Source organism: Coregonus clupeaformis, chromosome 39 (assembly GCF_020615455.1).
Source record: "Coregonus clupeaformis isolate EN_2021a chromosome 39, ASM2061545v1, whole genome shotgun sequence".
NCBI lineage: Eukaryota > Metazoa > Chordata > Actinopteri > Salmoniformes > Salmonidae > Coregonus > Coregonus clupeaformis.
Window position 1 is genome coordinate 4098887 of NC_059230.1, and position 27197 is coordinate 4126083.

Here is a 27197-nt window from a genome sequence, read left to right on the forward strand (position 1 = left end):
GGGCTAATAGCAGTAAGGCCAAATACAATTGTTCATCAATTATATATATATATATATATATATATATATATATATATATATATATATATATATATATATATATATATATATATTTGTTTTTAGAAGGTAATACCAAGGATCATTTTGCTATTTGATTTTTTATTTTAAGACCCCTTGGAGTATAATATATATATATATACTTCAAGGTGTCTTAAAATTAAAAATCAAATATATATATTATACTTCAAGGGGTCTTAAAATTAAAAATCAAATAGCAAAATGATCCTTGGTATTACCTTCTAAAAACAATTCCATATAGCTTAGTAGAACCCCTCCCCCAGTTTAGACAGGGCTTTGATTCTTATTTAATGGATGTGTTGTTTTAATAAAATATGTTTATTTCATTGATTATTATGCTCTCTTGAATGTTAAATCCAGTGGCTATGCTACTGCATTGTAGGGTGGGGCAGGTGTTCATCTAGGGGTAGAGATACCTAGCAAAGATGAGCAAGGACTGTCCAAAATGTCTTCCTTGTTCCTGGTTACCTCCACACTTGTTCCATGATGGTGCTTTCCTCTTTGTCTTGAAAACAACAATTGATGGTACCTTGACATGAAGAGGCAGACTGAACCTCCACGTGCCCATCCAAATGCGTTCCTTACCCTTCCTTATCTGTTAGTACGTTGCTCGTGCAGTCTTCAAAACAGGAAACGTTCACGACAAGGGACTGTAGCATATGCAAAAGTCGGAATATTTCCTTTGTAGACATTCCCAGGATTTCCCCAGCTCTCTGTCTTGATGCCAGTGAGTTGCAATGTTCCGTCTAAACTGCGCGTGTCCGCGACCGCGCACCTCCTCCAGGAGTGCCACGCAGAAGAAATGCTATGCCGCACAGACACAAGAGATTGAACTTCACTGAGTTCGCCCCCATTAGTTTGCACTATAAAGATCAATGCTTTTTCTGTGATCGAATCAAAATTATTGCAGCCCCTTTTCAATGCAACAAAACAAAACAAATCTAACTTTTCAAGATTGAGTCTATGATTTTGTTGTAGGGAGAGCCAGAGCGCAACCGAGTGAGGGTGGCCCACCAGCGGTCTTTCAATCACCCGCGAGTGAATGCGCTTTTCAGATCAGTTCAGATCAGAGCGCAGAAGCGCGCGTTTGCACGTTTGTTGATATTCTTTGCTAGTTAGCGAGTTATTAGCCCAGTTATAGATCAGTTATAGATAAATATATGTCAGCAATGGGGAGTTACTGCTCCCTACAAGAGCACAAAACGTGTAGGCTACAATTAAAGTTGTCTTTGAAACGCCAGTCAGGTAAAAAGCTTATGTCTTAATTAAAGGGGCAGTGTATTTTGAGACAGGCTAGAATACGCAAAAAAGCCAATATGCAGAGGAGTAGCCTACATTGTCTAATTTTCTGTATGGTAATAATAATTAATTGCATTTTGTAAAGTGGTTTCTTGCATCATACAACATAATACAATGCAATTTAAAGCCACCTATTTGGCCCCACGTAAAAAATCATAAATTCATGTCAAGCCGTTCAAAATGTAAAAATGTTTTAAAAAGTTGAATGCAATGGAGGCCTGCATTGAACACCTCATACAGGTTACACTAGGCTATATCATAGAAATCAACATCTATTTCCATGTGAAAATGTTATGGGATTTGCTTCATTGGTTTTGTTGGTAGGCCTACATTATGGTCAAAAAGCCCATGTGTGTGTGCGTGTGTGTGTTTGTTCTCTCTGTGTGTATATGTGTGTTATGTGTGTGTGTTTGCACTCTGTGCTGTGTGTGTGTGATCCTTCTGACTCTTAAATAATGTGTTCTCCCTTTCTCTTGCTCCAGAATGCATAATGGAGGAGAGGTGCCAAGGCTTTGGAATGTCTTGACATGAGAGAGGCCTTGGATTGAAGCAGCTCAAACAGGCTCCAAGTCAGGCACCAAAATGCCCCAAACAGTCCCCTTTTACAGTTCATTAAGGACGCAACACTTTATTATATACAGTACTTAAAACATGCAAGGATAAATGAATGGAGACTTTCTTTGCAACATGGGTGCTGTTATCTCTGAGACAGACATACAGTCAAATCTAAAAATGTCTTTATCATAGCATGTTAGGGTGCAACTTATAAGCACTTAGTATTAGCCATATACAGAATCCCACTGTTTGACCAACTTTGGACAAACAATGTTCCAATGACTTCGGACATTAATTAATTCATGTTCATTCATGATTTATAAAGGAAATAAGTACAGTATTTAAAAAGAGAGATGGCCCATTAATGTAAAGTGTAACCAAGATAATGACACCAAGATAAGGTTATGGAAATTATATCCCCAGAATCACACCAAGAGCCATCATAAGACCAAAGCAATATGAACCACATATATAGTGGTAATGCAATAATAATGTATATAGTGCTATTGTAATAGTATATAGTGGTAATGTAATAATATATAGTGGTAATGTAATAACACATAGTGGTAATGTAATAATATATAGTAGTAATGTAATAATATATAGTGGTAATGTAATAATATATAGTAGTAATGTAATATTATATAGTGGTAATGTAATAATACATAGTGGTAATGAAATAACACATAGTGGCAATGTAATAATTTATAGTAGTAATGTAATAATATATAGTGGTAATGTAATAATATATAGTGGTAATGTCATAATATATAGTGGTAATGTCATAATATAGTGGTATTGCCATTATGCCCTTCAGCAGTATATTCCCCAACAAAAAACCTGCTCCCCGGGCACCGATGACATGGACGTCAATTAAGGCAGCCCCCTGCACCTCTCTGATTCAGAGGGGTTGGGTTAAATGTGGAAAACACATTTTGGGTGAATGCATTCAGTTGTGCAGCTGACTAGGTATCCCCTTTCCTTTCCCAGATTCCCCAGTGTTTGGCTGTGGAGGAGCAACACAATCCCTCTGACCCTCTAAGCATAACATAACCCAACTGATCCCCTGGTCACATGCCCTGGGAGGTGGCAGCCAAGGTCTTGGAGAAAGAAGCCTTGGGATTGGAGGTGTTCGAACAGGCTCCAAGCCTAGAACATTCCCCTTTTTACGGTTCCAGGTTCCTGACCTTCTCTGCTTCAAGTGTAATACACAGTACAAACTACAGAGAAATGAATATAAACATAGAGGAATTATTTGAGAAAACAAGTCAGGAAATAATGAATGATGAGAAAATGTTATGGGCATACAATAAAGAGAATATGGGAGAATGTCAAGATGCAGTCAGTGGAGGTCACTGTAGGACATATCTCCATCACTAACACAACCATCTAGGTATCGCATGGTACAATTGGGGAAACCAAAACTCTTTTAAAATTGTTATTATTAGTCCCTACCATGGAAAAACTTTGAGGGATGAGAACCTGGACCAGAAATAGAAACTATTATTCATAGTTTACTGTGAGGTCTGACCTGTCTGACTTCAGGAGTATATCTATACATAGCAGCTTGGTTGGTTGAGTGGATTTATAAAAGGGTCTGTCAAACAGGAGTCAGAAGGGAAAGGAAGGAGATACCTGACCCTGTAGAGAGTGGGGAAGAGAAAACTGCACTAAGATCACACACAGTCAATAGGACAGCTACAGCTGAGAGCCACAACATATGCTGGGACACGGATACCACTGTATGATTTTCTGTTGTATTTATCCACAAAAACCTGTGTCAGGTAAGTGACTTGAGGCTTTTTTAGTGTGGCAACACATTTGTGTAGTGTTTTTTTATTTTATTTGTTTGATTTAATAGTAAGCTGTGTTTGTAGGGAGACACTGTTGGACATTTGTAGAGATAAAGACTGTTGTTGTTGGAAGCGATGGCTTTATCTGGACCATGCTTCCAGAGGGGTTTGGAAGCTCTACGGAGACAAGATGAAGCATTTAGAGGGGATAAACACAATATAGATGGAGAGGGAGAAGAGCGTGCAGGGGATGTGAAAGAAAAGGATTGTGGGGGTAAGGTGAACACAAAAGAAGAAGAGAAAGATGATGAAGCATTTAGAAGGGAGGGAAACAGCAAGAAAGATCTAGAGAGAGAGACAACTGAAGAAGAGGAGGATGACGTTCAAGAAGTGAAAGAACTAAAAGAAGAGTGGACAGTTGTTAGAGGGCAGAAAGGTGGAATAGAGGATGTGGATTCAATAAGGGTATACGGCAGAGATTCCTATACAAGAGAAATGTTCCAAACACTGCAGCAGCTCAGGGACTCCTCTCTCCTCACTGACCTGACTCTGAGCACTGAGGATGGGCAGCGTCACAACGCGCACTCCCCTGTCCTGGCTGCTGTCAGCTCCCTCGTACACCAGAGACTGCAGGAGAGGGATGAGGAGATGGAGAAGAGGAGGGAGAGGAGAGATATTGACATGTATATAAAGACAGCGATATCCATCAGTCTGGGTCCTGAAGTGGGGTGTGTGGGGCTGGCAGGGGTGCTGGAGTTTGCCTACACTGGGACCATAGCAGCTCTGAACAGAGAAACACTGGCCCAGATACAGACTGCAGCTACAACACTAGGGGTCCCCAGAGTTCTAGAACTCTGCAGTGAAGAGGAGGAGAAGATGAAGAGGGGAGAGAAGAAGAGGGCAGAAGAAAAGAAGAGATCTGCTGAAGAACAGATGAAGGTCAGTCTTCAGTCCATCAGACAGTTGTGGGCAGAGAGAGTGGGCTGTGATGTGGAGCTGGAGGTTGGTGGGACATCATTTCATGGTGAGTAGACTGAAGTAAAAATACATCACAACTATGTACTGTTGAATGATAGAGGAGACAATTTATTCATGGGGGTTCGTCCAGGATCAAGCTAAATAACCCATGCATGCTTATGATGGTAATAATATTGATTTTGAGCATGTGATGTTAAATGTGATGTTAAAGGTCCAATGCAGCATGTTTTCTTTTATATTAATATCAAATCATTTCTGGGTAACAATTAAGAACCTAACTGTATTTGGTTTAAATTAAAATGGTCAACAAGAAACAAAAATATATTCTTAGCAAAGATCAATTTCTCAAGCAAGAATTTAGCTGGACTATTTGGAGTGGTCTGAGTGGGGAGGGGAAAACAGAAAATTAGCTGTTATTGACAGAGAGCTTTGAATTCACTTTCGTATTGGTTTATTAACTAATTTACCACCCGGTGATGTCACCAGGCAGGACAAAACCCCATCACACCAAAACAGACAGAAATTTCAGGTGGTCTTTTCAAACAGCTCTTACACTAAAATGGCATTATCATAATTTTCACAATTTCACAGTATTAATCGAACCTCATAGTGTAGAATTACACACTGAGTGTACAAAATGTTAGTAACTCTTTCCATGACATAGACTGACCAGGTGAATCCAGATGAAAGCTATGATCCCTTATTGATGGCACTTGTTAAATCCCCTTCAAATAGTGTAGATGAAGGGGAGGAGACAGGTTAAAGAAGGATTTTGGCACAATTGAGACATGGATTGTGCCAATCAGAGGGTGAATGGGCAAGACAAAAGATTTAAGTGCCTTTAAACGGGGTATGGTAGTAAGTAGGTGCAAGGCGCACCGGTTAGATTGTGTCAAGAATTGCCACACTACTGGGTTTTTCATGCACAACAGTTTCCCGTGTGTATCAAAAATGGTCCACCACCCAAAGGACATCCAGCCAACTTGACACAACTGTGGGAAGCATTGGAGTCAACATGGGCCAACATCCCTGTGGAACGCTTTCGACACCTTGTAGAGGCTGTTCTGAGGACAACTCAATATTAGGAAGGTGTTTCTGATGTTTTATACACTCAGTGTGTATAAAACACTAGAAAATCACGTTTTTGACTGCACTGGGCCTTTAAATGCAGTGTTTTCCCTAAGCACCGGTTGTCGACTAATCAGCCAATAACAGATTCATTGTCAGCCGGTTTCATTTTCCACTTCATTATTAAGGCTTCGTTTCATTTAAAGTTTCAATTCGCTAGTCAGAAAAGTCTGTATATAGAGTACCACAGTATGAGTCATAATACCCATACAACCTAACAGTCAAACAGGGAAATTGTTTTTTTCTTAGGCTTTTGCCAAAATAAACTACATTGAAAGAGTAGACTAGATTTAGTTGTTGCCCCAATAAAAGTAATTTTAAGGGCAGACTAAACTTGTTTTTCTGACTAGATTACTAATCTACCGCCTTCCCTCAGTCCCACCCACAGTGATTGATTGACAGGCCGAACTGTTAAAGGGATAGTTCACTCAAATTACAAAATTACACAATGGTTGTCTTACCCTAAGTATCCACAGCAGCAGAGCCAATAAAATACATAATTTGAAGAACAAAAATAATTGTGGCAATTCATATCTTGCAGTAAATATGACTTAAATCTCAATAGAAGAAAGGTTTAATGTAAAAAAGGTTATCTTACTTAGAAAGTAGGTCTGATCATATAGGTCTAGGCTTTGACGTTATCCAAAACAATTAACAACACACTGAAGTCATATATTTTCAGTAAAATTTTATTGCAAAGTCATTTTAAAGCCATCATTGTAAAGTCATTCAATCATTTAGCTGTGTAGTTTGAATGGAATCAATGCATTAGAATGTACCAGAGGCCACCAAAATAGAGCTTGTGCTGCAAAATAAAATCACCCCAGGACCACCCCCCCAGCCTGGAACTCATTGGCTGGCTTTTCTTTTTGGCTGGCTACTCCATGTACTTACAGAAAACACTGTAAAAAAGAATAATAGGATGATATATATTAATATTATTAGTATATTAATATATAATAACAAAATAATAATATTAAATATGAATTGTATATTTCTTTGTTAATTGTTGGGGACTCATCTGGGATCAAAACAAATTGTAATATTATGCCTTTTGTCTTACATCTGAATTCATAAGAGTCATGATAAACCAGATGTGGAAGTAGTCTATTTATGAGATAACTACAATAATCAATTTCCTCTTCTCTCTCCTGACTCAAGTCCACAGAGTGCTCCTGTCTGCCAGTAGTGACTACTTCCGGGGAATGTTCACCAGCGGGATGAAGGAATCCCAGCAGCCCCGTGTGGCCCTTCCCTTCCTGGAGGCCTCTGAGCTGGAGGCCCTGATTGACTGCTCTTACAGCGGGTCCCTCCCCCTCTGCTGGGGACGTGTCTTTGAGATCACCTGCATTGCCTTCCAGCTCCAGTTCCAGCCCGCCCTCTTGCTGTGCCTTGACTTCCTGGAACAGGAAATGGACGCCCACTCCTGCCTGGACGTGGCATCTTTCGCTGAGGCTTATGGGATAACGGAACTCCTCGAAGTGGCCAACGACTTTGTCCTGAGACACTTCCAAAATGTGGCAGCCACCCCTAAATTCCAAGACCTGCCAGTTAAGAAGCTTAGAAAATACCTGAAAAGCAACTCCCTCTTTGTACCCTCAGAGCTTGTGGTCTTCAAGGCAGTAGTGGTCTGGATCGAGGCCTGTCCCAGTCAAAGGCTTAAATTCACGAAAGAGCTGGTGAAGAACATCCACTTTCCCCTCATGACTTTCACGGAGTTCAGTGAAGTTAAAACCGCAAAACTGTGGACTGAATGCAACATGAAACATCTCTACCTGACTATACTGGAGGACTTTCGCTCCTATCACGTTACACCTTGGAGCCTGTGCAGGGTCTACCAGCCCAAGGACAGTCTAGTCTTGGTGGGTGGAGACCAGATCTCTGCCGACTTTATCCGGCGATCCCCCAGCCGAGAACTGTGGTTCGGAAACTCTCTGAGGAACTACACAGGCATTGTGAAGACAGTTGAGTGGAGGTTGCTGGGAGAGATGCCAAAGCCACCAAGGTTAAGTCACGAGGTGGCTGTGCTCGCAGGGAAGTTGTACGTGCTCGGGGGACAGAATTATAAAGGAATGCTTGCCGTTTTAAACTCAGTCTACAGGTGAGATAAGAACTTTGGGTTTTGTATCTACTAACGAATGAGTCCTTTAGGTATTAATATTTTTACATATTTATGTTTTTACATTATTTTCTTCCTTCATCTCTCATTCTTTATGTTCTTTCAGATATAATCCGCTTCAGGACCGCTGGGAGAGATTGGCCGACTTGCAGGAGAAAAGGTGTAATTTTTCTGTGGTTGTTCTGGACGAGATTATATATGCCATTGGAGGGTACATTGATCCAGAAACTAACCTGGATAGTGTGGAGCGCTACTGTCCAAATACAGATTCTTGGAGGTAAGGTTTTTCTTTGGTAACTCAAAAAGGAATGGTATCACAGAATCGCTTGCGGTAGTTAATTGTTCCATTGGAAATGGTATGTAACTTATTAAGTACAACTTTGTTTCTTTGTTGCTATCTTTACCAAATGTGGCATTCCCTGTTAGCTTTGCCCAACCCTTGGACATGACCTTGAGTTGCCATGCTGCCACATTGTTGGATGGAGAGATCTTCATCTCAGGGGGGTTCGACTGCAGGTACCAGTGTCTGGTGTCCATGTTCCTGTACCATCCTGAGAGAGGAACAACCTACCTGGCAGAGATGAGCCAACCTCGAGCCCATCACTGCATGGAGACTTTAAACAATCATCTTTATGTGGCTGGAGGAGTCACTGTTGATGAAAACATGACGTCTATCGACCAGCTGGCCTGTGAGGTCTACGACCCTGTTAGTGACTCCTGGAGTGCCCTCACACCCCTGGCCGTCTCCCATGTTAGAGCAGCCTCTGTGGTTCTGGAGGGGAAGATCTATGTGCTGGGAGGATACTGCCAAGAGGACTACAGGGAGACCAGACTGGTGCATCGTTATGATCCCACCAACCAACTTTGGGAGAATATCGGCGAGATACCCGGACCTAACACTGACATAAGAGCCTGTTTGCTCCACCTGCCCAAACACTTGAGACAATGAAAAATCACTATACATCCCATAACACCACACTAAATATTATGCCACTACATGACCTACACCTTACTCCACCCAACTCTTATAAATTATGAATACTGAGTATACCATCCATCTAGCTAACACCAAGCTATATTTTCAGTTTTGCAAATCATTTATTTTGTATATATTTAGCTCACATCATTTCAAATCAATAATAAAATGATATATAAATGTTCTCTACTGTCTAACAGCTAACTGAACCAGCTGGCGGAATTGCTTATTTTCAATAGGTAAATTCAAGGTAGATGTACAAGTTCATGGTGAAAATCAAGCTATTTAGCTAGCCAGCTAGCTACTTTTTGGCATCTGCTTTAGTGTCACATTCTAGGGCTTGGGTAATAAATTAACTATCATTAGCTAGTTCCAAATGTATAATCAATTGCCATAGCCAACTTATGTAATGTAACATTGATCTTACAAGCATTTATTTCAATGGATGAGGATGTTAATATTGTTTTAACACTGTTTTAACACTTTATGTAGCATGTGCCATACTTTAATCACTATATTCACAAGGACACCAGTTAAGCAACTTAAACATGTTTATTTCTCTCCATGTGCAGGCTATAAGTGAATTATTATTAAAAAACAGGAAGGGCATTACAATTTCAGGGTGGCTTCATGTCCTCTTGGGAAATTAGAAACTGGGAAGTGGGAAGTCATAAGTCTAACATGAATGTGTTCACTTGCCTTTGAAGTCTGAAAAATTACTCAACCAATAAGATTTTAGCTAGCTTATCAACATTGCTAATAATAAAGTTAGCTAGCTTGCTTAACATTGACATATGATCAAACTAGCTACATTTGTCTACATTTCTCCAAAAACGTGTGACTTTTCTGTCCTTGCATTTATGGCTGTGTAAGTTGTCATTACATCATATATCAATAAGACATTTAACTTGAACCCTGTATGAATCCTGGATCTAGCTGTTGGACAGTTTTTTGTATAAAGATATCAGAAATGCAAGGTAACTATGTAACATTTCGTGTCTCCTTATGTAACAGGGTGAAAACAGTTTTCATGGGCACACAAATCCAAAATGATGTAGGCGATTGCAAAATAGAATGCTTCTAACCAAAAGAGTCACCTTACCTTGATACTTAAAACCTAAATCGATACTGTCATTTACATGGTTCTTCAATAATTAAGCATTATACTTGTTGGATGGCATTTAGTGTCCAGCTGATTAGTTACACCGTGATATTTTTACACATCATCATCTGATCCAGGAAGGAATTTTCCGAATGACAGTCAAGTGACCAACAGCTGTTGGGATAGTGCATGTGCAACAACAGCCCAAGTACTGGAAAAAAAGGTGTTTGCCAGAAAAGTCGAGAATATTTTGGTGTCTCATTCGTTATGCTGGTGAAGACAGTTGTGCCTGGATCCACGTTGGATCAAATATCCCTTTGCGAATTGATGTTGATCATCTGTTGTTGTCTGATTGATTTACAGCAAGGTCTCATTAGATTTAACAAACAAAGCATCAAGTTCATGAATTCATGTTTTCATATGTTTTTGTGCCTCGGATTGGACACCTAGTCTATTGTGCGCAATTGTATAGGATAGACTTTTGCTAAACACCCAAAGCTCTTCCTAATAAAGCTGCAATATGTACCTTTTTGAGCGACCCGATGAAATTCACATAGAAATGGGAGTTATAGATCTGTCATTCTCATTGAAAGCAAGTCTAAGAAAAAAGTATGAGAACATTTATGAACTCACTACTGTAAGTCACTCTGTATAAGAGCCTCTTCTAAATGACTAAAATGTCAATGTAAATGTAAGAAGCGGTAGATCTGTTGTATGTGTGTTATTTCGTTTTTGCATATTTTACTTTGTTTTGTACACCAGCTTCAAACAGGGTTATGGAAAATGTATTTCACAGCGGATTAGATGGTACAATTATTCTCTACACTATACTTGCTTGTTTTGTCACATAAACTGAAATTAGGCAAACTATTAGCATTTTTGCAACCAGGAAATGGTGGAGAGATTTCTGCATGGTGCATCTTTATTCTAGATATAATGACAACAAATTATACTGAACCAAAATATTAACTCAACATGCAACAATTTCAAAGATTTTACTGAGCTACAGTTCATATAAGGAAATCAGTCAATTGAAATAAAATATTTAGACCCTAATCTATGGATTTCACATGACTGGGCAGGTGTGCAGCCATGGGTGGGTCTTGGAGGGCATATGCCCACCCACTTGGCAGCCAGGCCCACCCACTGGGGAGCCAGGCCCAGCCAATCAGAATTAGCTTTCCCCCACAAAATGGCTTTATTACAGACAGAAATACTCCTCAGCGCAGCTTTTGGCTGTACTCAATCTCTGACACTAGCACCTCTCAGTCTCACAAAAAAATCATAGATCTTTTGAGTTGCGCCACTGTGTTTCATGGTACGGTGTTGTATATTCTCATGGGCTTTAACGGGATGATTTTTACCATACATGGTTAATTAGGGGTGTTTCGAAATGCAAATAGCCAAAGTATTGCACGAGCACTGAGGCTGAAAACAATTGGTATTTATCATCAGTGGAGGCTGCTGAGGGGAGGACGGCTCATTATAATGGCTGGAACAGAGTATTTGATACCTTTCCACTAATTCCGCTCCAGTCATTACCACAAGCCCGTCCTCCCCAATTAAGGTGCCACCAACCTCTTGTGTTATCAATGGTTATCTCTTACAGGTGTGAGTATGATGCTCTTACGATTGTTTGATAAATCACACTTTTTCTATGTGTACAAACATTCTAAATTCAGTTCGTAAGTAGTATTTTAAAATAGTTTCTACGCAATATTTATAAATGAGGCCCCTGGTGTAGTTATCTCAAGTACCCAAAAAGGCCACTAAATGTCATACAATCAGATAGGAATACAAATACTAGATAGTACAATACATATAGATGTATTTCTAATAGAACAAAAGCCATGTAAAAAATTATCAAAGGAAGTGTTAGTATAAGGAACCCATACTCTCAAAGAGAGCAATACAGCCGAGAAGCAGGAAAGAAAGAAAACACACACAGAACACTATAAACATACAGAACCAGGAGAAATCTAGAAAACAACTAGATAAAGGTTCAAGGGGAACTGCAACATCTGATTTGGCCTTGTTTTTTGTCTTGCTCCTTAAGAAATGCTGACGGCCATGACAGGTGCCAAATGTGAGTTGGCTTGGGGGTGTGGTTTGATGTGGGTGTTTCTTGTGTGTGTCCTGGCCACCACAAAGACACAGCCGTATGTCATAATCTTGCCCGCAGCAGTTTCCTCCCACTCAATGACAACAAACAAACCTCCTGCAGGTTGAGTTCAATAACAACAGGCAGATGTGTGGTGAGATGCTGGAGGAAGCTTTGAGTAGGTCAGCAGCCCACAGAGTAATATGAGCTGAATGCAATTGCTGAATTTATGTAGATATTCTAAACTAATTGTTTTAATAACTTTCAAATGTAGTAACAGGTCAATGTAGAATAATCAACCCTTTACATAATACCATAGAAGCAGTGTTCTGCTAATATAACACTGTGCACCTTTCATTGTAATTTCCAGCCGATACAGATCAGATTAGAGACATCAGTATCAAGCCCGTCTGTCAGTCTGGACTTCATCACATCATCTTACATGTCTCCATGTGCTGGCTCCATACATGTTTCTGTGAACACATACACACATAGTCACTGTTCTATTACCAATGACAGTTAGGATAGGTAATATCTGACACACAAACAGGTACTATGCTGAAGTTTAAACAGGTCAGATAAAACCTACCAAATTATTGTATCCCCATCAAACGACCGAGGCTGGCGTCTGGCAAAAGCATCTACAGTCCTCTCCATCTGTAGAACAGGTTTCCCGAGTGGCGCAATGGTCTATCTCTAACTGCCACTAGAGATCCTGTTTCGAATCCAGGCTCTGTCGTAGCCGGCCGCGACCGGGAGACCCATGAGGCGGCGCACAATTGGCCCAGCGTCGTCCAGGGTAGGAGAGGGAATGGCTGGCAGGGATGTAGCTCAGTTGGTAGAGCATGGTGTTTGCAACGCCAGGGTTGTGGGTTCGATTCCCACGGGGGGCCAGTATGAAAAAATTAAAAATAATGTATGCACTCAGTAACTGTAAGTCGCTCTGGATAAGAGCGTCTGCTAAATGACTAAAATGTAAATGTAGAAATAGGCAGAGCTGAGGCAGAGTTCATCAGTGACACATGGAATGAAAAGTGTGTTGCAAATACTGGACATTCCTGCTGTACTGTATTATTAGTAATCACCTTCAGCCCCACATTGTGGATGTGTTGAGTGCCAGGTCTCTCTCCATTCAGAGACGTCAGTATCAAGCCTGTCTGTCAGTCAGGACATCACATCATCATGCAAGTCTCCCAGTGCTGGCTCCATAGATGCATCTGTGAACACATTCACCAGTCACTGTTCTATTACCAATGGCAGTTAGGATAGGTAATATCTGACAAACAAACATATACTATATTGAAATTTGAACAGGTCAGACTAAACCTACCATTGGTGAACAGGCAAGAGGTAAGGTCTTTGCCAGCGCCCCATTGATGGGCATGGCAGCGTAGATCAGCTCCTGGCCCCTCATCAAAGATAGTGGTCGGTCACACACAAACAGTGCACTGATTACATTATCAATGGTGGTTATGATTAGCATGGTGGAACCAACCTGATTGATGCATTCACCTTTCGATTTCACTTCAGATATCATTATACAGTATGTGAAGGGAAATGGAATGGTAAATGCAGCAATCAGGCTGGTTCCACCAGGCTAGGCAATGAAAGTGAATTGGGACAAAACTCTAAACTGTTTTGACCTTTGACCAGGTAAAACGTGACCAACCTGATTCAGGTGTCCTCCCTGTTCCATTTGTAGGAATGCTCACAGCGAGGGCATGTCTGCGAGATGCTGAGGGTCCCCTTGCTGGTCTTCTCTATGTTGCATGTTTGGCTGCAAACTGGACATCTCTCAAATAACTGCAGCAGGTAATCCTCATAAACAATGTACTTCCTCATCTTCTGAGGTGGTGTTTACTGGGAGGACCTGTGACAGGCTGATACAATAGACAGCCAAGAGCTGAATTGCATTTTGTTATAAAAAAAGGACAAAGATTGTTGATAATGCACTTCACAACCAAAATGACTTGACTACTTGTATCTGCTTGGCTGGGTAATTAACCTACTAGTTTATCCCCATATGGAAAATAATCATAATCAAATAAAAATCTTTAATGGCAGAAGAAGATTATTTGTACAAAAATCGAATAAGTATCTGGTAAGATTGTGTATGTTTTGCCTTACTGTACTGTATGTCATTTGTGTATTGATATACTCTATGTGTTAACGTATATGCCTTATGTGGAAAATACAACTGAATACATAATTGTGGTGATTGTCCTACATAGATATGATATGAAGTATGTGAGACAAAATAAATTAATTATATGAGTCCTCTATGAATATTATAAGAAAAGCATATGTTCTGACAATGTAACCTCTACAAAATAAAACATTTCCTAATAGGTTTCATATTGTTTTTATAAGTCAACATACACTGAGTGTATAAAATATGAAGAACACCTTCCTAATGTTGAGTTGTACCCCAGTTATGAGTTTTGTATATCATTTTATATTGTATGTAATGTATATATACATTTTCATTTTCAGGTATGAGTTTCCACGGTTAGAAAACACATGCATTTTATAATAAGTTTATAATACTTTTTATTTGTTCCTATATACATGTGGCATGTTACAATGTAAGAATGAAATAAAACCTTAACCAGTCCATTATAAGGGAAATTATGATGAACAGTCAGGCAAACTGTTAAGTATAACATATTTATTAACAGATGACGACGCCCTGTTGATGATGCCAAACAGTCACTCATACAGTGTCTACACAGTGCTGGAAATCTTTCATCTCAAAAAACGAATCTCTACCAAACAAGGATGATGGCCCTTAGTAAATGTTTCCCCGAAATATTTCCACCATTGTAGTATAGTGCATAAAAAATACATCTAGATTGAAAAATATGTCTACTGTATGGATGCCATGTTTAAAGTAACTGTCCAGTGTTTCCAGATTTATATTTAATATGATCTATAATTAATTACAATATGAGTGAAAAGGTTTTCATTCCAAGTGTTTTATTTATTAAGTACAATATGTTAAAAAACTGCTTTTCTGTGTTGGAATGATTGCGTTGTACCCCAACAACAAAAAAATTGTCATGCAAGTAGACCACTGATTGACCAGCTCATCCTCTGTGAGGAAATAGCATTATTTTTTTTCTGCTTAAATACAAGTTTGAGGTGGGTAAAAAAAAGAAAAAAATACTATTTATTTTCCATTTAACCTTTATTTACAGTGCCTTGCAAAAGTATTCATCCCCCTTGGCGTTTTTCCTATTTTGTTGCATTACAACGTATAATTTAAATTGATTTTTATTTAAATGTCATGTAATGGACATAGACAAAATAGTCCAAATTGGTGAAGTAAAATGAAAAAAATAAGTTGTTTCAAAAAATTCGAAAGAATAAATAACGGAAAAGTGGTGCATGCATATGTACTCACCCCCTTTGCTATGAAGCCCATAAATAAGATTGGGTGCAACCAATTACCTTCAGAAGTCACATAATTAGTTAAATAAAGTCCACCTGTGTGCAATCTAGGTGTCACATGATCTCAGTATATATACACCTGTTCTGAAAGGTCCCAGAGTCTGCAACACCACTAAGGAAGGTGCACCACCAAGCAAGTAGCACCATGAAGACCAAGGAGCTCTCCAAACAGGTCAGGGACAAAGTTGTGGAGGAGTACATATCAGGGTTGGGTTATAAAACATATCAGAAACTTTGAACATCCCACAGAGCACCATTAAATCCATTATTTTAAAAAAGGAACTAATATGGCACCACAACAAACCTGCCAAGAGAGGGCCGCACACCAAAACTCACGGACCAGGCAAGGAGGGCATTAATCAGAGAGGCAACAAAGAGACCAAAGATAACCCTGAAGGAGCTGCAAAGCTTGGAGTATCTGTCCATAGGACCACTTTAAGCCATACACGCCACAAAGCTGGGCTTTACGGAAGAGTGGCCAGAAAAAAGCCATTGCTTAAAGAAAAAATAAGCAAACACGTTTGGAGTTCAACAAAAAGCATGTGGGAGACTCCCCAGACATATGGAAGAAGGTACTCTGGTCAGATGAGACTAAAATTGAGCTTTTTGGCCATCAAGGAAAACGCTATGTCTGGCGCAAACCCAACACCTCTCATCACCCCGAGAACACCATTCCCACAGTGAAGCATGGTAGTTGCGTAGAAGAGTAGAAGTTTTCTGTTTTTTTGTCTTATTTCTTGTTTGTTTCACAAAAAAAAGTATTTTGCATCTTCAAAGTGGTAGGCATGTTGTGTAAATCAAATGATACAACCCCCCCCCAAAATACATTTTAATTCCAGGTTCTAAGGCAACAAAATAGGAAAAATGCCAAGGGGGGTGAATACTTTCGCAAGCCACTGTAACTAGGCAAGTCAGTTAAGAACAAATTCTTATTTACAATGACGGCCTAAAATGTGCATTGTCAACAGATAATGAAAATAGTAATAACAGATCATGAAGCTCTGAGTAATGAACAGTTTTTCAACACAGTTTGGTGAAAGCCCTGAAGCCTTCAGAAAGCCTTGGTTTCCCATCACTAGTATAGTGATAAATAATTAGATTTTAATGATAACATATTCGCTTAGGACTGAAACTGGATGAATACAACAACCATTTCCCTGTCACTAACAAATACAGTCGCAGTCATTCACTCGAAAGGCAAGGCACACTGGGAAATATGCAAATAAGGCTTTACACTAAGCAGTGTGTTAATTTAACACTGAAAAGTGTGAACCCATGTAGACACTGGACCATTAACACTCTCAGTGTTGATTTAACACTGGTGAATTTGCTGAATTCACAGGATTTACGCACCAGCCAAGCTTCTGGGCGAGTGTGATGGTTCCCCTTTGATAAGGTATCAGTGAACACCACCAGTGAACACCACCACAATTAACACTGAGTTAGTGCAACATTGTAATGCACTGGTGTTGGAAAGTATCAGCGTTAAAAGAGCAGCACTTTAGAAAGTGTAAATTCAACACTTTCTGGTGGTTCTCATGTAAATGCTTAAAAGGGGAGACATTGAACACCCACAGTGTTCACTTTATCGATCAAATTTAGCTGTGTAGTTGTTGCAAAAGCGCATTTTCACTGGCTGTCCACTGGGGCATATTCATAACTCAGATTCTGTTGCAAAACGGGGAGGGACCTACCTGAATTTTTTCTCTGTTTGAATCCATTTGGTTCGTAAAAAAGTTTCTGTAATGAATATAACCCAGGTCGCAAAATCAATGATTGATAGGCAGCTTAACCCTTAGCCTACAATTTCCGCGCCCCCGCGGAAATCAAATGAACAACATAATAACATCCCCATCAAAATGTGTCTGTTTAAACTTCTTCAGTTCAATTGTTACCGGGTTAAAATACATGTATACATTTGTGAACAGCCATCCACAACAACCACAATCCGTGAAGTGCAAATAAATGAGAGAGCAGCAGTGTGCTATGTAGCCTAGGTATCAACAATCAGTGATATCAATATCGCCCCATAGGCTACACCACTGCTGTTGTCAGATAATCTTTGGATGCCGACAGCAGTCGCACCATTGGAAGACATAGCTGTTGCTGATGTGTCTGAATTAGAGGTACAATGGGACCTTGGAGAAGAGTAGCGCAGATTACGAGTACATACTGGTGATCTGTGACTATTCCACCCAATTCCCTGAAGCCTTCCCTCTCTGTTCCATAAACACTTCCAAAATAATCAATTGTCTTGTTCAGCTCTTCTTTTGTGTAGGAATCCCAGATGAAATCCTGACGGACCAAGGGAAAAACTTCACCTCGCGACTGATGGTTCAACTCCACCAACAGCTGGGCATCAAAGGCTGAAGGACCACTCACTACCATCCCCAAATGGATGGGCTCGTTGTGAGGTTCAATCAAACGCTCAAGAACATGCTGAGGAAGTTTGTGGCTGACACTGGTAAAGACTGGGATAAGGGGTTACCCTTGCTGCTTTTTGCTTACAGGGAGGTGCTTCAGCAGGACCAGCTAGACAGTGGCCGTCATCTTCATCGTCATCTTCATCATCCTCTCAGGAGGGACAGAGTGGAGTATCTCACAACGTTCCCTTAGTAATCCACCTACGAAGCCTTGTGAATACTGGTTGAAAATGGCTACCGTTGATCATTAACGCAAGACACACAGATATTGGTGCTCATTGGCTGGCTGGCTCACGCACTCTCTCTTCTCTCTATCTCACTCTCTATCTCTCTCTCTCTCTCTCTCTCTCTCTCTCTCTCTCTCTCTCTCTCTCTCTCTCTCTCTCTCTCTCAGTTCATTGCTGGAGTTCCATTTCCTTCCCAATTCAGGCTTTTCACAACTGTTTAAAGTTTGATTACTGTAAGAGAGAGTTTAAGAACTAAGAAATCCCTACGATTACATAAGCAGAATAATATTAAAATGTATATAATTTCATGAAGCAAATAACACTCTTTGGAAAGAGGTCATAAGTTATGTAATACTATCAACACACATACATTCATTTTTCTTTCGTTTTTTACTAATTGTTTTTTTATTGTTTTTCCACAGCACCCCACAAACAACACAATGCAAAACAAAACGGCCACTATACAACACATTCCCCAAAGTGATCAACATATGGTTTCCAAATTTCGTCAAACACTTCCAGTTTTTGTTTAATTTTATAATATACCGAATCCAATGGTACAGTATGTAGCTAGATAGTTCAGTCCTCCAATTTGTTATTAAGGGTGAATATGAGGCTTTTCAATTGATGGCTATACATTTTTTTTTTGCAGCAATTAGACCTTGAAAACAAAACTTTCTCTGATATTAATCGCTAATATTTACATATCCCAACAGACATAATCATGGAGATGGATGGATATAAATTCCTAGTGACAAGGAAATGATAGGACATACATTATCCCAAAATGGTTTCAGTTTATCACAGGACCACGGCATATGTAATAGTTCCTTTGTTCCTTTGTGCATCTCCAACAGAGATGTGACATTTCTTGGTGCATTATACTGTATGCATTATGGCAGGAGTGCAATAAGTCCTATGAATTATCTTACATTTCAGTAGTTTATGTCTTAGGTTGTAGGAGCAGGTATGAACATTTTTACATATCTGTGCTGGTTTTCTTAATTTCTTCCTTTAGATCTGTTTCCCATTTTTCCCTTATAGGTCCTGAACCATCCGTTAGAGTTTCAATCAACCCTTGGTATAACTTGGCAATCAACTTATTTGGCATAGCAGCTTCTTTCAGTATTTTTTCTATGCTAGATGCCTTAGGTTCATCCAGATTCTGTTAATAATAATAATATGCCATTTAGCAGACGCTTTTATCCAAAGCGACTTACAGTCATGCGTGCATATATTTTTGTGTTGGGTGGTCCCGTGAACCTCCGCGTGCACCAGCTGAGCTCAGAGGCGTGAAGTCATTAAATTAGATTTCTGAGTTGTAAAACCTTAGGATAATCCAAATCTTTCTTGTAATTGACTGAATTACAGTAGATATCCATCATAGTATGTTAAAAATTCATGATGCCACTTTGGAACCAAGACTTAAAGGTGTTGTCATTAAACACCCGAGGTAAGGTGGGGTTATTCCAAATAGGGGTGGCTGGTGATATTGGATCTTTCCACCTCATGAATGTATGTACATTTTACCAAATACGAATGGAATTGGTTGTTTTTCAATCAAACCAATATATCAATGACATTAGGCTATCAATTCTGGCTTACAATACGTTTTTTTCCCACCTGTAGATTCACGAATGCCAGCCTAGCTCTTTCTCTGTGTTTAACAGTCATATACACTAACAGTCAAAAGTTTGGACACACCTACTCATTCAAGGGTTTTTCTACATTGTAGAATAATAGTGAAGACATCAAAACTATTCAATTACACATATGGAATAAAGTAGTAACCAAATTTTTTTTAAACAAATCAAACTATTTTTCATATTTGAGATTCTTCAAATAGCCACACTTTGCCTTGATGACAGCTTTGCACACTTTTGGCATTCTCTTAACCAGCTTCATGAGGTAGTCACCTGGAATGCATTTCAATTAACAGGTGTGCCTTCTTAAAAGTTAATTTGTGGTTATTATTTCCTTCTTAATGAGTTTGAGCCAATCAGTTGTGTTGTGAGAAGGTAGGGGGGGTCTACAGAAGATAGCCCTATTTGGTAAATGACCAAGTCCATATTATGGCAAGAACTGCTCAAATAAAAAAAAGAGAAATGACAGTCCATCATTACTTTAAGACATGAAGGTCAGACAATATGGAACATTTCAAGAATTTTTAAAGTTTCTTCAAGTGCAGTCGCAAAAGCCATCAAGCGCTATGATGAAACTGGCTCTCATGAGGACCGCCACAGGAATGGAAGACCCACAGCTACCTCTGCTGCAGAGGATAAGTTCATTAGAGTTACCAGCCTCAGAAATTGCAGCCCAAATAAACACTTCACAGAGTTCAAGTCACAGACACATCTCAACATCAACTGTTCAGAGGGGACTGTGTGAATCAGGCCTTCATGGTCAAATTGTTGCAAAGAAACCACTACTAAAGGACACCAAGAAGAAGAAGAGATCTGCTTGAGCCAAGAAACACAAGCAATGGACATTAGACAGGTGGAAATGTGTAGTTTGGTCTGGAGATTTTTGGTTCCAACCACCGTGTCTTTGTGAGACACGGTGCGGGTGATCGGAAGATCTCTGCATGTGTAGTTCCCACCATAAGCATGGAGGAGGAGGTGTTATGGTGTGGGGGTGCTTTGCTGGTGACACTGTCTGTGATTTATTTAGAATTCAAGGCACACTTAACCAGCATGGCTACCACAGCATTCTGCAGCAATACACCATCCCATCTGGTTTGGGCTTAGTGGGACTATCATTTGTTTTTCAACAGGACAATGACCCAACACACCTCCAGGCTGTGTAAGTGCTATTTTACCAAGAAGGAGAGTGATGGAGTGCTGCATCAGATGACCTGGCCGCCACAATCCCCCGACCTCAACCCAATTGAGATGGTTTGGGATGAGTCGGACGGCAGAGTGAAGGAAAAGTAGCCAACAAGTGCTCAGCATATGTGGGAACTCCTTCAAGACTGTTGGAAAAGCATTCCAGGTGAAGCTGGTTGAGAGAATGCCAAGATTGTGCAAAGCTGTCATCAAGGCAAAGGGTGGCTATTTGAAGAATCTCAAATATAAAATATATTTTCATTCGTTTTTAGTTACTACATGATTCCATATACAGTATGTTATTTCATAGTTTTGATGTCTTCACTATTATTCTACAATGTAGAAAATAGTAAAAATAAAGAAAAACCCTTGAATGAGTAGGTGTGTCCAAACTTTTATCTGGTACTGTATATTTAATTTTATATATGGCATCCCCAGCCCTCTTTCTCACTCTGTCACGCTCCCGCTCTCATTGTTTTATTGTCTCAAGTGGGCGGGTAGGCGGAGCAAACAGGCTCTTATGTCAGTGTTGGGTCCGGGCATCTTGCCCATGTTCTCCCAACATTGGGTAATGGGATCATAACGATGCACCAGTCTGGTCTCCCTGTAGTCCTCTTGGCAGTATCCTCCCAGCACATAGAGCTTCCCCTCCAGAACCACAGAGGCTGCTCCAACATGGGGGATGGCCAGGGGTGTGAGGGCGCTCCAGGAGTCACTAACAGGGTCGTAGACCTCACAGGCCAGCTGGTCGGTGTAGAACGTACGTAGGTTACACACCCCTCCAACCACGCAGAGACCACCACCACCATGCAGGACCTCCATACAGTGCTGGGCCCGATCCTGGCTCATCTCTGCCATATAGGTGGTTCCTCTCTCAGGGTGGTACAGGAACATGGACGTCAGACACTGGTACCTGCAGTCGAACCCCCCTGAGATGAAGATCTCTCCATCCAACAATGTGGCAGCGTGGCCACTCAGGGCCTGGTCCAGAGGCTTGGCAAAGCTGGAGATTGGCAATGGTTGGTAAGAGGTTGGCAATGGTTGGTAAGAGGTTGTCAATGGTACTGATTCAGAACATTCACGAATGGTTCAAATTGAGAGCACTATGGTTGAATTGAATTCAGCTGGTGGACATGTCGATTCGCCTAGATACCCTGTTGGCTACCCGCGGACGTCCAGAGTCGGGGCCGTCCATTCCATCCCCCAGCACTTCCGAGCCGAGCCCTATGGAGCTCGGGGGTGCTGGTGCTAGGGAGACTAGGAGAGAGACCAGGAGAGAGGCCGTCCCCTGCACCAACTGTTGCCGCAGAGGACACACTGCGGGTCGGTTCTGGGGAGGGTCTCCTAGGAATCGAGGCAGTAGGCAGCGCACTGATGAGTAATTCCAGGTGAGTAAGCACCCAACTCACCCAGAGCTCACTGTTGTACATATGTGTATTAAAGTTGTGTTTCCCGAGGTTTCTCCTCACTCCCAGCATAAGGCGCTAGTAGATTCAGGCGCAGCTGGGAATTGTATCGATCGCCAGTTCAAGTATAAGTTATGGATTCCCATTGTACCAGTTGATGTGCCCTTCCCCATCCATGCCCTAGATAGCCGCCCTTTGGGGTCGGGATTGATTAGGGAGGTCACAGCGCCACTTAAGATGAAGACGCAGGAGGGCCATGAGGAGATTATACGGTTATATTTGATTGACTCTCCTGCGTTTCCCGTGGTGTTGGGGCTTCCCTGGTTAACATCTCATGACCCCAACATTTCATGGCAACAGAGGGCTCTCAAGGGATGGTCTGATCAGTGTGTCGGGCAGTGTGTAGGTCTTTCCGTAGGGGCAATGACGGTGGAAAGTCCGAACCAAATTCCCACCATGCACATTCCTCCTGAGTATGCTGATTTGGCACTCGCCAAAGAAGGCGACTCAATTACCATCTCATCGACAGGGGGGATTGTGCGATAGACCTCCAGGTAGGCGCTGCGCTTCCTCGTAGTCATGTGTATCCTCTGTCTCAGGAGGAGACGGCGGCTATGGAGACATACGTCACCGAATCTCTGAGACAGGGATACATACGATCGTCCACTTCCCCTGCGTCCTCGAGTTTCTTTTTTGTGAAGAAGAAGGATGGGGGTTTACGCCCGTGTATTGATTACCGTGGTCTCAATCAGATTACAATCAAATACAGCTATCCTCTCCCTCTGATTGCTAGTATGAGGGAGTCATTACACGGGGCACGATTCTTCACAAAATTGGATCTCAGGAGCGCGTATAACCTGGTGCGCATTGGGGAGGGAGATGAGTGGAAGACAGCAATCAGTACCACCTCGGGTCTCTATGAGTACCTTTTCATGCAGCGGTTTTTGGGTTTTGCCAATTACTACCGGAGGTTTATCCGGGGATTTGGACAGGTAGCAGCTCCCATCACCTCCCTGCTAAAGGGGGGCCCGGTGCGTCTGCAGTGGTTGGCTGAGGCGGACAGGGCGTTTAGACATCTGAAGGACCTGTTCACCTCGGCTCCGGTGCTGGCACATCCGGATCCCTCTTTGGCGTTCCAAGTTGAGGTAGATGCGTCCGAGGCGGGGATCGGTGCTATACTGTCTCAGCGCTCGGGTACGCCACCAAAACTCCGCCCCTGTGCTTTCTATTCTAAGAAGCTCAGTCCGGCGGAGCGCAATTATGACGTGGGGGACGGGGAGCTGCTAGCGGTGGTTCAAGCCCTGAAGGTGTGGAGGCATTGGCTTGAGGGGGCTAAACACCCTTTTCTCATTCTGACTGACCATCGTAACCTGGAGTACATCCGGGCAGCGAGGAGACTGAACCCTTGCCAGGCTAGGTGGGCCATGTTTCTTACCCGATTTGTATTTAAGCTCACCTATAGACCAGGGTCACAGAACGCTAAGGCAGACGCCCTGTCCCGACGATATGACACAGAGGAGAGGTCCATTGAGCCCACTCCCATACTTCCGGAGTCTTGTCTGGTGGCACCGGTGGTGTGGGAGGTCGATGCGGACATCGAGCGGGTGTTACGTGCCGACCCTACTCCCCTACAGTGTCCAGAGGTACGGAAGTACGTGCCGCTTGAGGTCCGTGATCAACTGATATATTGGGCTCACACGTCACCCTCCTCTGGTCATCCTGGTATTGGTCGGACAGTGCACTGCCTTAGTGAAAGGTACTGGTGGCCCACCTTAGCTAGGGACGTGAGGGTTTACGTTTCTTCCTGCTCAGTGTGCGCCCAGTGTAAGGCGCCTAGACACCTGCCCAGAGGGAAGTTACAACCCCTACCCGTTCCACAACGGCCGTGGTCTCACCTATCGGTGGATTTTGTCACGGACCTTCCCCCCTCCCAGGGGAACACCACGATCTTGGTCGTTGTGGATCGGTTTTCTAAGGCCTGCCATCTCATTCCTATGCCAGGTCTCCCTACAGCCCTACATACGGCCGACGCCCTGTTTACTCACGTCTTCTGGCACTACGGGGTGCCTGAGTATATAGTGTCTGATCGGGGTCCCCAGTTCACCTCTAGAGTCTGGAGGGTGTTTATGGAACGTCTGGGGGTCTCGATTAGCCTTACCTCGGGTTTTCACCCTGAGAGTAATGGGCAGGTGGAGAGAGTAAACCAGGATGTGGGTAGGTTTCTGAGGTCCTATTGCCAGGACCGGCAGGAAGAGTGGTCGGGGCAGAGTGGTCGGGGCCACTCCTCCACTAATCTTGCGCCTTTTCAGTGTGTGCTGGGTTATCAGCCGGTCCTGGCACCCTGGCATCAGAGCCAGATCGAAGCTCCTGCGGTGGATGAGTGGTTTCGGCGCTCGGAGGAAACATGGAACGCTGCGCATGTCCATCTGCAGCGGGCTATCAGGCGGCAAAAAGGCGAGCGCCGATCGCCACCGCAGTGAGGCTCCGGTGTATGCACCGGGAGATCGGGTCTGGCTCTCGACCTGAAACCTGCCCCTTCGCCTGCCCTTCCGGAAGCTGGGTTGGCGGTTTGTGGGGCCATTTAAAGTCCTGAGGAGATTGAACTAGGTATGTTATAGGTTACAACTGCCCATTAATTACCGCATTAACCCCTCGTTCCATGTGTCTCTCCTCAGGCCGGTGGTAGCTGGTCCACTCCAGGAGAATGAGGTACGAGAGGCTCCTCTGCCCCCAGTAGACATCGAGGGGGCTCCGGCGTACTCAGTCCATTCCATCGTGGATTCGAGGCGTCGGATGGGGGGTCTGCAGTATTTCGTGGAGTGGGAGGGGTACGGTCCGGAGGAACAGTGCTGGGTCCCTAGGAGGGACATCCTAGATCCCTCCCTGTTGAGGAATTTCCACCGGAGTCATCCGACTCGCCCTGCTCCGCGTCCTCCTGGCCGTCCCCGAGGCCGGGGTAGGCGCACGGCTGGAGCCGCACTTCAAGGGGGGGGTGTCACGGATTCAGCCGAGGCTGCTCCTCCTCCTTGCTCGGGCAGGCTTCGCCGTTCGTCGTCCCCGGAGTACTAGCTACTGCCGATCGATGTTTCGGTGATTGTCTTGTTTGGTCTTTATTGTTTACACCTGTTTCCCATTATGTTGGATTGTATTCCCTATATTACCCCCTGTCTCTCATTGGTTATTTTGTGTGTGATTGTTCTTTGTCATTTCGGCAGTTGCTTTGTATTACGGGTATTTGTGTTTTCCTCCCTGTTTGGAGGTTTGTTGTTTTGAACGTTTATTACTGTGTTCAGTAAAGTACGTTGCCAGCCGCTCTGTGTCCTGCGTTTGACTTCGCTGACCGCATACACGTCGCGTGACAGTTTAGAGAAGGGAATATTTGGGAACGGGGGTCCAAGTAATGAAAATAAACAAAGGTCCCTCCTCTTCTACACACCTAATCCTTCCTATCACACTCTAAACCCTAACCCACTTTCCTACCTGTTTACCAAAAATACAGGGGTGACACCCGCCCGGCTAACCTAGCGTGTAAAACAATGGGTTATCTACGTGTGAATGTACACCCATGGGCAGAACTACCTTTCCCTTCTCCAGGACCCAGGTAGGGTGGAATACATCAGGAGGACAGGCTGGAACACAAACAAAGATAAATTAAAACAACCAATAACCAAATCCTCAAACAGCCAAACAAAAAGTGCACCCTCCTCCCTCTCTCGAGCTCACACGGCAATCAGTCTATACTCTCGACAATCAGCTACAGCTGCCAGGACTCCGGACCGAAGCCACGCCCACCATCGTCAGCCGCAACTCAGCACACCTGGAATGCCCAGAACACACAAACACACTACACAGGAAAATGGGGAGAAAGAAAAACACGTCACACGAAACAACTATCATTCTAAATGCCAAGAGCGTGCAAAGCTGTCATCAAGGCGAAGGGTGGCTACTTTGAAGAATCTCAAATATATTTTCATTTGTTTAACACTTTTCTGGTTACTACATGATTCCATATGAGTTATTTCATAGTTTTGATGTCTTCACTATCATTCTACGATGTAGAAAATAGTAAAAATAAAGAAAAACCCTTGAATGAGTAGGTTGTCCAAACTTCTGACTGGTACTGTATATATATATATATATATATATATATATATTTTATATTGCGAGGATACTTTTCTCATATGAGGGCAAAAGTCCCTAGACCCTATCTATGCTCATTGCAGGTACCATCTAATATTCAACTGTCACGCCCTGGCTCTGGGGACTCTTTAATGTTGAGCCAGGGTGTTAGTTTCTATGTTTTGTGTTTCTATGTTGGCCGGGGTGGTTCTCAATCAGAGGCAACGTGAATCAGCTGTTGCTTGTTGTCTCTGATTGGGAACCATACTTAGGTAGTCGTTTGGCATTTGTGTGGTGTGGTATCTTGTTCCGTGTAGGTTTGTGTTTGTGAACCTGTGGACTTCACGTATCGTTTGTTGTTTTTGTTCGTGTGTTGTACATCTAATAAATCATGTACGCTTATCATGCTGCGCCTTGGCCCGTTTCATCTAATGACGATCGTGACAGAAGATACCACCTCGACTGGGTCAAGCAGCGTGAAGAGGAGAGAGGTTGGACTTGGGAGCAGAGGATGGAGAGTCTGGCGAGAGCCATGGAGGCCATATCCACGGGGGAGAGGCACCCACAAGACATTTTTAGGGGGGGGCACATGGCATGGGCGACGGGGCTGCTGGAGGC

The 27197-nt window shown here is 42.4% G+C and overlaps 2 protein-coding genes across 2 annotated transcripts; both read left to right on the top strand.

Moving 5' to 3' along the window:
• The first annotated feature begins 4220 nt into the window (after positions 1-4220).
• Positions 4221-7557, top strand: LOC121564541 (kelch-like protein 26). The gene is made up of 3 exons (XM_045211792.1): positions 4221-4749; positions 6993-7481; positions 7550-7557. Exons 1-3 carry the CDS (start codon positions 4221-4223, stop codon positions 7555-7557), a joined length of 1026 nt encoding a protein of 341 aa, XP_045067727.1.
• Positions 7558-7586: 29 nt separating this feature from the next.
• Positions 7587-9045, top strand: LOC121556252 (kelch-like protein 33). Its single transcript, XM_045211759.1, has 3 exons — positions 7587-7932; positions 8057-8227; positions 8377-9045. The coding sequence occupies exons 1-3, from the start codon at positions 7592-7594 to the stop codon at positions 8897-8899; spliced, it is 1035 nt and encodes a 344-aa protein (XP_045067694.1). The 5' UTR covers positions 7587-7591; the 3' UTR covers positions 8900-9045.
• Positions 9046-27197: the final 18152 nt, after the last annotated feature.